Source organism: Pimephales promelas, chromosome 18 (assembly GCF_988280905.1).
Source record: "Pimephales promelas chromosome 18, fPimPro1.hap1.1, whole genome shotgun sequence".
In the NCBI taxonomy this organism is placed as follows: Eukaryota; Metazoa; Chordata; class Actinopteri; order Cypriniformes; family Leuciscidae; genus Pimephales; species Pimephales promelas.
The window spans coordinates 22,366,426-22,381,927 of NC_142786.1; the positions used below are offsets into that span (position 1 = coordinate 22,366,426).

Genomic DNA, 15,502 nt, shown 5'->3' on the forward strand with positions numbered 1-15,502 from the left:
GCTCATTTAAAAAAAAAAAGTTTAAGTTTTATAAGCTCAAATGCTCGCCTTGCTCTGATCTTTATGTTTGTTGAAACTCGTTTATCAAAATGAACGAATCCTTTTTCGTGTCATTTGGTTGATTCAACAAACGAAATTAACGAATTGACTCGGAAAAAGATTTGTTCATTTTGATGAACGAGTTTGAACAGGAGAGTCACGAACGTGCATTACAGAACAGAGCAAGGCGAGAATTTGAGCTTATAAAACTTAAACTTTGCTATTTATTTTTTAAATGAGCGATCGTTTCGCTTGATAAGACCCTTATTCATCGTCTGGAATTGTTTAGCCCTTTCAACAGTTTGCAGTTTGCACTGAAACTGTCTTTTGGACCTTGAACCATTTGGTTACCAGCAAAGTGCATTATATGGAGAAAAATGCTGGAACATCATTGGATGACATGGGGGTGAGTAAATTATCAGCAAAAGATTTTTTTTTTAAAGTGAACTACTCCTTTAATTTCAAGTTACTGGTGCAAATGAAAAATCGAATAACTTAAAATGTTAAAAAGTTGTTTTGCATTTTTTTAAAAAAAAAAATATAAATTAAAAAAATATATACATAATTGTATATATAATTTAAATACTTTTAAAAATGTCAATATTTTTAAGTTACTACTGCAAATGGAAAATCAAAAAAATATTTGTTGTAAATTTTTTTTCTTTAAAAAAAACCCTCCTAAAATAAAATTATACAAAAAAATAACATTATATACAAAAACATACATGCAAAAAATAAAATCATTATTTAACTCCTGTCCAGCCCAAGCCAGCACAAAAATAAATAGGTCCTGCCTTTAAAGGAATAGTTCATTTGAAAATTAAAATTCTGTCAAAAGAGGATTGTAGCAAGGTTCAGGGAAGAAGGAGGCAGGAACCGGATATCGTTTCCTCATGGAACTGCTAGCTACCCAAATAAAACATAACTACCGGCCAGCAGTCCCTCGCGGACAACTGCTGGCTTACCAAAATAAAAAATAAAATACAAACAAAAGCAGGCCTGTTCCTCTCTCGATCATCCACTCCCCTTTTATGCTTCCACTCCTCCGTGAGAGATGCGAGACCGGTGTGTTTCACAGGTGCTGCTCATTAGCAATCACACCACCGGCCTCGCAACTTTCTCACGTCCCTCGGCTGTCCTGCTCATCACAAGGATATTTTAGGAAATGTGTTTTCTCTCTTTGTTCAAAATATCTCATTTATGTTCCAATCATACATGTATTGAACAACATTGAGGGTGAATATGCAATGATATAATGTATAATGATAGATTTTTTTTTTTTTTTTTGGTGAACTGTGCCTTTAAGGAAGTGTATTACAATTTAAATATAGATAGATTCTACAAAGGATTCATACATAACATCCAATCTTTTGAAATGTCATGCACATGAACAGATAGCGGACCCAACAATCTCAACAGAAAGCCGAAAGTAAACTGGAGGCGCAGGCACAACTCCAAGTGATGTTCTGATGATAGAAGCCATCTTGAATTACCCGTCTGCATCCACTTAAAGCCTGACTCAATGCCATTACTGTTCTGCCATTTCAAGCAGAGCCACTGATGGGCAGGCATCTCTTTTCACAAAAGCCGTCCCCCCCAGCCCCCCTCTCAGGAAATGGAGGCCGCGGCTGGTCAAATGAATCTTAATCTGCACAGGTTTGGAGCTCTTCAACGGAAACAGACGGTCAGGATGACAGCCAACCTGACAGCCATGAAAATCAAAGCTCTTCACCGAGCAGCCCGTTTCAATTTCGAGCTTGTCCTAAGCTGTTTTACCATGAAATCCCAAATTGCCTACTTTTGATTGAGCACAGATAAAACTACATAAGTAAGTTATTGTAGATCTTAACTGTGACTGACAAGGTGAGTACGTGTACATTTGTAATTAAATGTCTGATTTTACGCTACATAAATATCACTTCACACAACGAGCAATTATAGTTCCACCTCTAAAATGGTGCTTAAAAAACAACAGGATTTTTATTTTTATTTTTGACTGATTGCTGATTAACAGCATCATTTTTTTATCCCACAATTTATGTGGTTAGAGCTCAGAGTTGGGGAATAATTAACTAAAAGCAATGCTGCTGCTAACTACATTTTTCATTAGTGTGACAATACCTCAGCTCCATATAATCTTTAAAATAAGTAGCGGTGGAGTGTGATGTTTTTAAAGTGTGTCCCATTATATTATACACGCAGCTTCACAACTGAACGAATCTGAATCACATGGGCACTCCTAAAAAGATTCACTTTAGTGAATCAGTTCATCAAAAGGTGCATGTAAATGAACTCATTCAAAAATTATTCATATATTCATTTTTCACATTTGCATAGAACAGAATATTTTTGTAGTGAAAGACTACCGTTCATCATAAAGTGTTTGAGTCAGTTATACAAATCACTTATAAATTATTAAACAAAAATGAATGTTTTAATTTAAGGAATGAAAAGATTTGTGTTACTGGAATTAATCAACACTTCCACTACAAGTAGTGGGCAAAAGTGATGTCCGTTCTAGGAAAATCTTCAGTCTTTTTTTAAGTATATTGTGTAGATGTTCTTGGAGTCAGTTGCTTTATTTGTGATAACGCAATGAAATAAGCCAAATCGACTTATTTATTTCGCCAGGCTGCGTGCATAACACGTGCTTAAACAAAATATCAATAACTGATTATGTTGTAGTCAATGTATGCTTTTTCCTGTGAGCTTTTTGTTTTTCTTTGCATTATTAGTTTTTTTGTCAAATAATTTTGTCAGATTAATTAACCTCAACCAGACCTTAACCAAGTTTAGCATTTTGTTCTTCCCTCATATTTAAAATATTTAAAAAATAACAAATATTTTCCTCACATTTTGATGGTTTAATCGCACTTGTAGAATCATTAAAAACAAAAATCCTCTCCAGACTTCACTTTTGACCACTAATGCATAGTTGTTGTCAATGCTGACGTTTACTATACTCATCTCATATTATCTCGCATTCATATATTAATGAGACATCTGTCACCATCCCACAGGTGGGATGTTTGCCATTATGTTTTTAAAATAATAATATCTTAGAAAAGACCTTCAGTAATATTGAACTATATATCATTTGAAAGCTTACAATCTCTAGTTTCCATATTTGGTGACTGGTTTCCAAAATAAATTACAGAGGAGCCATCATTTATCACTTTGCAACAAGAATATTTTCATATTCCAAAGGCGTGTTCAGACCTTTATTTTGAAATAGTGATGAACATGAAAAATCATGAAAAAAAAGGTAGAAACCTCAGTTTGTTTTCATGCCAAGCATTCGAAAGATTGCATCCATTCAATTCATTATAGAAAAAAGGTCTGAAATGTTTTAAATATAAAGAAAAAAAGAATGAATTTAACATTTGTGATGTGGCAGGAAGCTATAACGCACATGCGTGTTCTTTGGATGTGTTTCTTAGAGTTTGAATTCATATCAAAATCTGTCATACTTCCCATACTACTTCTGAATAGGATGTCTGCTTCATAAATTGTAAGAAAATTGTGGAAATAATGGCTAATATCACTCAAAACACATATGGAAATGGAGGCGCCCTTATATGGGCAGTAATGGAGTCTGGTTGTGCCCTAGTGAAAAAGTTTGGTACTGCGCCCAAACAAAATCTTACTGAAAGCTCATTTTTTGAGATATCAACCTAAAATTTTAAACACTACTTGTTCAGATTTTGGCTTTGATATTTCTGCAGTTGTAGAGTAGCCCAGGTTTTGAAAATATATATTTTATATAAAATATTAACAGATCAATTTTTTAACTTCTATATTTTTTTTTTAAATCTTATTTCACTTCTACAAAAATCTGCCAAATGTCTTCTTTAAAACAAAACCAATATTGCATCTATATTCCAAAGCATTTTTAAATTACAACCATTTAAGTTCGAAATGTGCATTTCCATGTCTATTCAAAAAAGGGGGGTGACACAAACAGGTTAAATAGTTTAAATGTAATAAGCCATTTTTGTTGGTAGATATGCTACTTCCATTTGAATATAGTTTAACCACTTTAGATTATGACTAGCAGCTTCACAAGCTACAGTAGAGTTTTAAAGAAGCATCCCCAACACTGTAGAGTGTAGAACGTATAGAATATTACTGTAACTATCTACCTTCAGATTGATGAGCTGCTAGCGGTGTCTGAGTCTCTTTACAGTAGGAAACCAACTCTCTGGGCAGGAAATCCACCTGAGTTATCTTAGAAGGTCCCAATCTGTGCGTTCGGCGTCTGGGGAGAAAGAAAACGGCCTATGAATGCCCTGCAACCTGACACGTGGTGCACACACTAGCATGCATCCAGTGCATCACAAAGACAAAATACAACGTTACACCCAGTATGGTGCAGGGCTAATTATTCAGGTCTATGAACAGATTGTAAGTTTGGATGACCCTCGGTTGACTGCTAGAACTAATGTTTAAAGCATTCTCAGTACATGGCATGGTGCATCAATCACTGTCACACACAGCCCTGGGCACACAGCTGGAGAGTGACCAGCTGAAAACACTTGAACCTGACAAACATAAAAGAAAAGCGGAATGAGATAGAGAGAGCGAGCCAGGAGAAATGAAGAGAATGACGGAGAACAAGAGGTATAAAGAAAAAGTTGCTTACACAATGGTACACTACAGTACAAAGGCAGTGAAATAGCACACACACACACACAGATATGTAAATGTGGATTATCAATGTACAAAGAAATTAGAAGGGTACTAGAACACAATCAGTCTAAGGCCCGTTCACACCAAGAACGATAACTATTAAGATAAAGATATCGTTCTAAAAAAGAATAGCAGAGTCTACCCGTATACAGAGTATATGGAACGATAAAAACACTGACAGCCAATCAGAATCCGTCCTGCTTTAAAGAGCTCAAGCATTTAAAGTGGTAACGCACGCTTAGAATAAACAGACCGATACTGCCCGCTGGTGTGGACTCTAATGTTATCTTTATATTTATCCTTCTTGGTGTGGATGGGCCTGAAATCTGTAATATTATAATATTAATTCATATATTATAATTAATCAACATGCAGTTCTTTATATCTATATCTATCTTTATCATTACCTTGTAGAGGCAATTTTTGACATTTTTTAACATAATCGGCATCGGCCAATATCCAAGTGAGCAGCAGAAATGCGTTATTGTTAGAAGTTAAATTAAATAATAAAATATAATAAATCTTACATATAAAAAAATTTAATCATTTATAGGTTTTTTTTCTCCTTTTTTGTGATAATTAGGTTATGTCCATTTGTCTTTGTCCGTCAACAAACAAAACAAACCAAAAATACATGTTTCAGGACATTTTTTTTGTTGAGAAAGTTTGTCTATCCATCCATCTACAATTTCAAACAAGACTTTGTCAAGACAATTTTATCTTGACGTTTACTGTAAAAAGTATTTATATAAAGTAGTAGTCATATTTCTTTGCATTTAAATTTTAATTCTAAGCTATATTCTTTGCATTTTGCATTTTCAAATTTGATTTGCAATTTCACATTGTTAGCCCAATTCCAATTCAAGAATTCAATCACATTTTCCTGCACTAAATGTGAAAAAGCCAATACTATAGGTTTTTTAAATGCATGTACACATCTGCCTGTTGAAAAATGTTTGTACATGAAAAATGTCAGCAGACTTGCGTAAAAAAAAGAGAAAGAAAGAGACAGAGAGGAGGAGATACCCGAGCTCAGAGTCAGCCTGCAGTTGAAGAACAGAGGGGTCAGTGTCCCACTGCAAGGTCCTGGAGGGGGCGGCAGGGGGTGTCACGCAGGGGACAGGAGGGAGAAAACATGCAAGATTAACCTCAGCAGAAACAACACCATCATACACACAAACAGAAATATCATAGCACACGCCATCAAACAACACGCCGGCCGCATGCAAGCCAGGAGAGCAGTGTGAAAGGACCAATCAAATCAACACAGGGATGCGGTTCAAAGCAATGCTAAGGAGGTTTAAGCATCATGTACATATAAGATACTCATGGTTAAGCACTTGGTAGAACTGGCATGTATGATACGGTAGAAGATTAAAATGATGTTAAATTATTGGAGAATTATGATAAGTCACAAAGTCTTTCTTAGGCTACAATATATTAATGCATCTACTTATTGCAAATAAAACACAGCTATTTTTACGGTGTAAATAGAATCTATAGCTTTCTTCACTTAGTGTGAATAGAATCTATTGCTATAGTGCCTAATAGAGGGTTTGCGCGTGACGTCACCGTTGGCCGGAGTGCCTGCAGTTACTCACAGTGAGTGGCAAAAAGACTGAGCGGCTGTATTTGTTTTCAGCGTGAATGTGCAACTAGATTTGACAAAAAATCGGAGGTATATTTTTACAGACTGCTATAGAAAGAGGAGCAAATGGATCGCTGCAATTCACAGAAACAACTGGACTCCAGTCAGCGAAAGGTGGATTTGCAGTTATCATTTTGTGTCAGTAGGCCTATGCTGAATTTAGGTGTAAAACCATAGCCATATATTTTGTATTGTTATATATATATATATATATTAACAACTCTTGAATTAAATATTTATCATTGATTATTCTGCATTATTGGATGTTTTTTAATAAACACTGACCAAAAAAAAACTATAGAGTTTTAGGGCTGGATGGTATGATGATATATACAGGCTATATACTGTATAACACTGATATAAGTAATCACCCGGATTTAGACCTACCTATATTGTATTTCTATAAAGCGTTCACAGGCAAATTTTCTTTATGTTTAGGTCTATATTGCTTTTATTTCCCCGGTGTCGAAATCAGGCAAACATAAATATCAGGCAACACGATTCCTGGCTGCATGTCAATATCCATGGATCACTGGATCTTTAGTAAGTTGTAAGGAACACTATATTGAGTCCAACATTTAGTTTAAATTGATAAAATTGTTCGTTTTAGTCACATTTTCGCAGTTTCTCCTATTAAATCCAGTCACGCAGCAGATCTTTTGCCACTCAGTTAGGCTGAGGGGGGTTGTTTTGGCGGGAAAGTGACGTCAATGCATGCATTCCCTCTATTCAAGGTATCATCTGATATTATTAGTATGCCATAGCAATGCCACAGACAGTACTTTTTTGGAAAGGCTATGTTCATAAGCTCAACATTAAGCTGACTAGAAAGATAAACAAACAAGGAAACATTTCATGTTTTGGTTGGTGGCCAGAATATATTCTGCATTTGTAGGCCTATATATTCTATAAAAACAGCATTTACAAAACCTGTAGGCAAAGCGTGAATATTTTATCCTATTATAGGGTGTTGACCTTGTAAACTTTTTTCCTCAACCTTCAGTACAAGTCACAAACATGCCTATTATTTTTTTTTTCCGACTAAACTTACACAGTCAGAGAGGTAGCGTGTCAAATTGACACTCTGTTTTACCAGTGATGACATTTAAAAAACCATATTGTCATTCACATCATTGCAAATGGCTCCAATTTAACCATGCAAGAGGAATTGTTGAAGTCGAGACTCAAAGTGACAGCAGGCATCAGGCAGTCACACCGGGGGGAACGACCTAAACTGCTCTGCTTTTTTCAACTGCCGATGAACTACAGTGTGCGCTGACTTTAATAGCGGAGTGAACACAACCCCTTCAAAGTTGATTCTGGGTTCTGAGTTATGGTTTTGTTTGGATGCATACCTTTCATTGTGTGTGTACCTTTTGGTTCTTATAATGCCACTGGTGGAGGATAATATTGTACCCTAGATGGAAAACCTTAAAGGGATAGTTCACCCAAAAAAGTCCAATATTTCTGAATAGACTCAATTGCTCTACATGATGAACGGATTTAATTTAGTCTTAAAGTGGTAATTGCGTAGCTTTCAATGTAGGGAAAGAAAGTTTTCAGATTTCATCAAAAAGATCTTCTGGGTTCCGAAGATGAACGAAAGACATGTTTGAATGATTCATTGACTTCACTTCAATGACTCATAAAGACTTAAATTCAATGACTCATAAAGACATAACTTCTTTCATTACAGGAGGAATTTTACAGTTTGAAATTGAATTTGTGGATACCAAAGGAATGAATGAGAAGTGGCGTAAACCAAATCATACTGTACCCGTTGAGCAATTGTCCGTGACTTCTCTTATAAAACAGCATTTTTTATGGTGTAAACTCTAAAATTAGATGAATCCAAAACAAAAGCTTGAGAGCAAACATGTTAAAGATGAGCCGAAGGGCTGTCGATTCATTAAATGATAAACCATTTTCATACAAAAGTTTATTCAGCGTATTGAAGCCTCTCCTCCGTTGACATCCTTTTTTTTTTTTTAAACGGCCTCTGGTCAGCGTTAGCGACGTTTTTTAGTTAACCCTGCCTTCTTCTGTCATAGAAAATTGTCTTAAATGTAGTAAGAGAGTAGTTTACTAGTATTACTAATTCAGCAATATACAATATACAGATATAAATCACCTGTCGCCACCTACTGGTGTAGCGACGCAATTGATACAATCTTTATTTGAAGTGTTAAGTTACTTTCAAAATGTGATTTACTCTATTTTAAACGCTAGGGTAGTGTTTATATATCGGAACTATAAACTTTTATCACAGTACTGTGATAGCCTACTGATACTGTGTGTTTTAAAAGACCACATGTTTGTGAAGCTTTCGTCTATGACATCGGCTCTCTGGCTCAGCAGTACCATTACGCGCCAAGCAGATTTCAACATTTGCTGTGATCGTACTTATCAATAAGTGTCTAATAGTTATCGTTCTTTGAGTGACCCGACCTAGAGCGGGACACCGTTACAACCAAGGCCGTAACCAGGGTTGAAAATTAGTGAGGTCCGGACCTCAGAAAACGTATAGCTGGCTACGGCCCTGGTTACAACACACAGTCTTCCTGACCTCGGAGCAAAAACAACTCACAAAATCCTATCTGACTATAATGCTATCACGAGGCAGGTCCTGTAGGCCTCTATCTGAAAATGAAGTCTTGTAAATTTCACTTCAGTCCAGTGACTGTTAGCCGAGCCCCCTGCAGGGAGCGATGACAGGGACAAACGCACACATCATGTGTCAAACGTGCTGCACGTCTGCATTACAGGCTTAATTACAGGCCAGAATCAACCTTTCCCTTTCCACATGACTGCACCTATCTGTCTACATTTCAGAGAAAGAAAATGACCCTCTTAACAACCCTCACTACTACAGACACTGATACACTCTTGGCTGTTATTTGCGATATTTTATGGTCAAAATCAATCATCTTATCTTATAAAGATTTCTCTTACTGGTAGTTCTCTGGTTGATTATCATTTCTAGATGCCTATTAAATTGATCAGGCATTCTCATAAAGTCTTCATTCAGTATCAGTGATGTTTTATACCTTGTCCTTGAGACAGACTGACAAGTGAAGTGGAAAATCAGAAATGAGCACTAAGAAACACTACAGGAACCACAGACAGTGATTCTTACCTATATCTGTTGATCCCATATAAAAGACAGAGAAACATGACAGTCACACTTGTGTTACATCATCATAACTGCGTAAAAACAAGCTATTACACTTCTAATCCAATACAATTATTATTAAATATATAAACAAATATATAGAATACAAATTTTACTCACTCTCTCTCTCTCTCTCTCTCTCTCTCTCTCTCTCTCTCTCTCTCTCTCTATATATATATATATATATATAGGGCTGGGCTGTCAAACAATTAATCGTGTATATGTATATGTGGGTGCACGGTGTATAGTAATTTATATATATATAATTTATATTATATATAAATATAAATATTTTATATATAAATATATTTTTTTCATAAATATACATACATGTGTGTGTATTTATATATATACAAAATAATTATACACAGTGCACCCACATTTATTATGTAAACACAAACTTTTATTTTGGATGCCATTAATCGCGATTAATCGTTTGACAGCCAATAGTTCCTAAATATTACATATTCGCTCAAAATTTTGGGGTCAGTAAGGTTTTTTTTTAAAAGAAATGAATACTTTTATTCAGCAAGGACACATTAAACAGAATTTTTAATGACAGTAAAGACTTTTACATTGTAACATAAATGTATAATTTCTAATAAAAGCTGTTCCTTTTAACTTTATTTCCATCAAAGAATCCTGAAAAAATATTATTCAACTTAGATAGTAATACAAATGTTTCTTGAACAGCAAATCAGCGTAATAGAATGATTGATTGATCACAGGAATAAATGATATTTGAAAATATATTAAAACAATTTCACAATAAAAGTATTTTTACTGTATTTTTTATTAAATAAAAGCAGTAACAATATTTACCAAACCCAAACTTTTGAACAATAGTGTAAATAAAATAAAATTAAATTAATATTAAATAATATTAAAATAAATTAAAATTACTAAAAAAGAAATTGTTACAGGAGAAATAAATGGTCTTTATAAATTTATGATGGTGAAATACCTGCCAGCTGCCGCTCCGTCCACAGAGTCCTGGCTGCCCGTCTCGCTGGGGGTGCTCATAGACTTTGATGGAGACATTGGATTCGGCACTACGTAGAGACAAAAATCGTATTAAAGGAGTTCACTTTTAAAAATACTTTTGCTGATAATTTACTCATCCCTGTGTCATCCAAGATGTCCATGTCTTTCTTTCTTAAGTCGAAAATAAATTAAGGTTTTTGATGAAAACATTCCAGGATTTTCTCCATATAATGCACTTTACTGGTAACCAAACGGTTCAAGGTCCAAAAGACACTTTCAGTGCAGCTTCAAAGGGCTTTAAACGATTCCAGACGATGAATAAGGGTCTTATCTAGTGAAACGATCTGTCATTTCAAAAATAAATAAAAAAGCTTAAGTTTTATAACCACAAATGCTCGCCTTGCTCTGTTCTGTGATGTGTGTTCGTGACTGTTCAAACTCGTTCATCAAAATGAACAAATCTTTTTTCGAGTCATGACTCAAAGGGTCCTAGATAAGTCCCTAATTCATCAACTGGTGTCGTTTAAAGCCCTTTGAAGCTACACTGAAACACTCATCTGGTCCTTGAACCATTTGGTTCCCAATGAAGTCCATTATATGGAGAAAATCCTGGAATGTTTTCATCAAAAACCTTAATTTCTTTTCAACTGAAGAAAGGAAGACGTGGACATCTTGGATGACATGGGGATGAGTAAATTATCAGCAAAAGATTTTTTAAAAGTGAACTACTCCTTTAAATATTCCTTTATGGAGCCCATGTTTGTAATGTACAAGGCTCTGCACTAGATGGCGATAGTAGCAGAGAAATAGAATGGATTACAACCACTCTCAAAATAAACACAGGGGTGAGTTTAATTTGGGTCTTAGTTTCCTCATGTTTAGGAGGTGTCTTTGATAAAGCCTAGAGTACAGTGGACTACAATGTGGTAAAAAGGGCAAAATCCATGAGGTAAAAAGACTGGGGAAAGCCCACAGAATAAGGAATTTGGATGTTGTCCCATTCACAACAATGAAGCAAAACCCGAATATAACACAGCCTGATCTTGGCAAAGGTAAAAAGGCCACGTTCTGATGCCAGGCATTGTTGAGTGAGATGTATATTTCAGTGCGGTCCAGTGGTCTGTGTACTGTACCTAATGGAGGTTCGGGTGAGATTCCAATGCTCTGGAGGAGGGCCTCCGTCTCCCTGCGCTTGCGGTCCAAATCTGAGTCCTCAGGAACAGCCTCCGCTTTCTGTTGAGTCTCTGACTGCTCACGTTTACAAACGCACACATACAGTATGCATGTTCATGTCATGTTCATGTTACGTCATGCGAGTCTCATTAAAATGTCATCTCACCTCTTTCTTCTTTTTTTCTTCCTCCTTTCTCTTTTTTTCCTCTCTGATTTGAGCAAGGCGCTGTTTCTTGCGCTCAAGTTCGGCTTTTAGGTCACTCTTATCAGCCATTTTGTCCTGCTACAAAACACCACAGACCCACAATTTTGCACATCTGTGCTATATGGAGACTACAGTAAGAAGAACTATTTTTGGACTCTTTGTTCAGTAAAGGCTATTGTTGGAGTGAAAATCATTTACAATATGAAGGCCCATTTGTGTTTTCGACTGGATTATACTTGTAATATAATAAATTCATTTGCAGTATTTATGAGTCATTCATTTGATGCTGTAACAGCACAAATAACATAAAATAAAATAAATACTATTGTTTATCGGGTGTGGCAGTTGACTGTATCTATAGGAGCAATGAATAATAATTCTTAATATTATTCTTAATTAAAACGCTTTAACAAATGATAAATGCTTAAATATGATGAAATGTACAGGGGTGATATTAAAAACAAAATAATATCAAATGTGGAAGAAAAAAAACTTTATTAAAGCATTATTACAACCACATAAATGGCATAAAACAACAAAAAAAAGAAATACAAACATGAAATAACTTTTAAAAATACAAAAATACATAAAAAAGAAGGTCAGAAGGTCCAGAGACAGTTATAAATGGATGCCACATTAGGTTGAATATCATTTATCACAATGCTAATTTTGCCGTCTTAATAGGCGCTTATGTGATTACAGAATAGGCTATTATTGATAAATCCAGTTATACTTCACAAATGTCACAATGATACATTTGAATGTGCAAATGATGTCAGTGTGGCTATTGCTAACATTGGGTACCAAACGCACAATGACGTCATAATCCATATGCGATTATGAAGTCATCCACCATAAAGCATGAAACACAGCGCTCCATTTCAACAAAACACACGTAAGAAACCTCACAGATATGTGAGCGTAAGAAACATGCACCCGGTGTGTGTGACACGTCCTACCTGCTCCAGTGTGGATGCTGCTGTCCACTGTAAATATGCTGTATCACTGCTGATGTACACAATCTGCCACCAGCTTTAATACGACCCTTGATTTAAAACATGTCTGAGATTATATGGTACGATCATTAAGACATTCAGCGATGCTGTGGGCAAAATTGAAGGCTATGGCCTACATTTTTTTCAGAGGAGGCAGATGCTCAAACAGCGCCTTGCTACCTCGAGATAACTAACAGATCCCACCTCGCTTTACCCTTTCCAAATGCTGTCAACATAGAAAACGCTGAATACACGACAACACCGCCACCTAGCGGATATTATGTTGCACTGACGGACAAATGTAAACATTAGACGGCTTTTCCACTGTCAGTCACTGTCGAACCACGTCGTTAACCAAAAACAATAATCACAATCTAACTCCATTACCCATTGCTGAGGGAAAAAAATACCCAGCTTGAACCAGCCTAAAATGGTTAACTGGTCTCATCTTGTATTGGTAGCAGGTTTTAGGTGTGTGTGTGTGTGTGTGTGTGTGTGTGTGTGTGTGTGTGTGTGTGTGTGTGTGTGTGTGTGTGTGTGTGTGTGTGTTTAAACTCCTTTCAAACCAGAATAGAGACCATCTAATGAGCATGGCTAGTTTAAAAGTGGCTTAATTTTATTTTAAGCGGAAAAATAATTTAAAAAAAATGTGTAATCTTCATTAAACGAAGAGGTGTTTACAATTTCTATAGATCAGTTTAGCTAAATCACTCCATATGAAATCTGAACATGAAAATGGTGTTGTTTCAATCGGTAAAAGCCACTAGATGGAGCCATAGGCTATAGTCCAAATGAGCGAGGTAGTTTATCTTCTGTCATTCAACACCCTACTAAAAAATGTCTTAAATCAGCCTAAACATGGTTTGCTTGTTTAGGCTGAGCTTCACAGCCTAAACGTGCCTAAAATGTAAATGGTCAATCCAAAAAGCGATTTCACACATTCTAAAAATAGGTCACGACTCACTACAGGAATTCAAAATAAAAATGTAGGCCTATTTCTTACCTTTTGATTCAAGATCGTTTGAGCTTCTGATTATGTTTGCCGATCAATGTTTAAACGTGAAAAAAAGCCTAAATTAAAACCGTTCGATTAAAGCTATCAAATCTCTTCAGAAAATTTAGCCGCTCAATTCTTTTGGATTATAGTTTTACGATCTTAGTTTTACTTTTTTATTTTTGTTTTAATTTTTTATTAACATTTTGCAAGTAAGAAACAGCAATTAAAATTTATTCCATTAACATAAATCCTACTGACATTGAAATAGTTAATTAGGATCTCTTAAAACTTTTAGAAGCGTCACCGTGGTTGCGTAGCTGTCGAGGGACACAAATCTCCGATTTCTTTAAAAAGATCTTCATTTGTGTTCTGAAGATGAATGAAAAAGACATGAGGGAAGACAAAGTTGGAAAAGTTGGGAAGACATGAGGGGGGGGGGGGTGTTATTTTATATTATTAAATATTTTGGGGTGAATCCCTTTATCGCAAAAAAATAAATCTCCCCATTATTTTGTATTAAATTGTTTAATTAAGGAAACAATTAACGTTACAGTAAGTGATATGACCTCTGATTGTTTAGAGCAGTGGTTCAGGGGTCCGCGAGCTAAAGCCAGGGGGTCCGCGAAATAATTTACAACCTAACGTTTTTTTCCATGCTATGAGTCATGTTTTCTTTATCATCTGAAAACATGCTGTTTATTCCTAAGTAACTTATATAAAGCATTTAACATAAAACAATACAAAGTAGACACTTAAAGTTTTCTATAGATAGATAATCTATGTCTTTGCGTCAAGTAGACTATTCGCTGCTGTTGATTTTGCGGGACGTGCGCCAGAAAGGAGACAGAGAGACGGCATGAACCCGCATCCGGTTCTTTTCTGTATTTTTAAAAGGCATGACATTTTGTAGTCATTTATAATGTAGCCTATACACAAATAAAAAATGGACACTTTACCGTTTCGGATGATGCACTCTTGTCTTATCTATGACCATAAATAAGAGTATTCCTGTTTCCACTGCTGAGGAAAAATTCCCATGTAATTGCGCGCCGGCGTCTCGCGTGCGCGCACAATAGTCAGTTCTAGCACTGCTACTGTAGATTTGACATTAGAAGTCTGATCATTATCAAAATAAAAGTGCATAGTGACAGGGCCGTACCCACAACTGAGGTTGCAAGGATGCACATCGCGATGATACTGACCTTCTCGTCTGAGGTGCTTCAGCAGACTAACAACGATAGCTCGTCAATGTCAAAATGTTTGTGTCGGAGTGAACTCAAAGTTCCCCGCACAACGTTTCAGTCAACGGTCATAAAGTGCGAGATAAGATGTAGGCCTTAATTAACATAAACTAAACAGCTGTTTTAGATAAAAGTTTTAAAAAACGACTGAAACAATCAGTTTGCAAAGTATTAATCAAGCTCAACTTTAAAAAAGGAAAAAGCAGGTCAATAGAAACATACTGTGCCCATGAGATTAACATTATGGATTCATATATTTAACATATACTGTATGTTTTTTTTAGCTAATTACAGTAGCTCAAATTAACAACGCACGCACCTATTAAACATAATGCCATTATCATTGTATTTATAGGCTT

At 35.6% G+C, this 15,502-nt stretch overlaps 1 protein-coding gene across 1 annotated transcript in view; it reads right to left on the minus strand.

Moving 5' to 3' along the window:
- The window catches only part of dync1i1a (dynein cytoplasmic 1 intermediate chain 1a), a 72,950-nt gene extending 59,852 nt beyond the window's left edge, over positions 1-13,098 (minus strand). The window contains exons 1-6 of the mRNA XM_039680700.2: positions 12,870-13,098; positions 11,872-11,988; positions 11,666-11,780; positions 10,513-10,600; positions 5,755-5,814; positions 4,182-4,297 (exon numbers count right to left, since the gene is read on the minus strand). Of these exons, the coding sequence (XP_039536634.2) occupies positions 4,182-4,297; positions 5,755-5,814; positions 10,513-10,600; positions 11,666-11,780; positions 11,872-11,979 (487 nt within the window). The 5' untranslated portion in view covers positions 11,980-11,988; positions 12,870-13,098. The remainder of the gene's footprint in view (positions 1-4,181; positions 4,298-5,754; positions 5,815-10,512; positions 10,601-11,665; positions 11,781-11,871; positions 11,989-12,869) is intronic.
- Between the last annotated feature and the right edge of the window lie 2,404 nt (positions 13,099-15,502).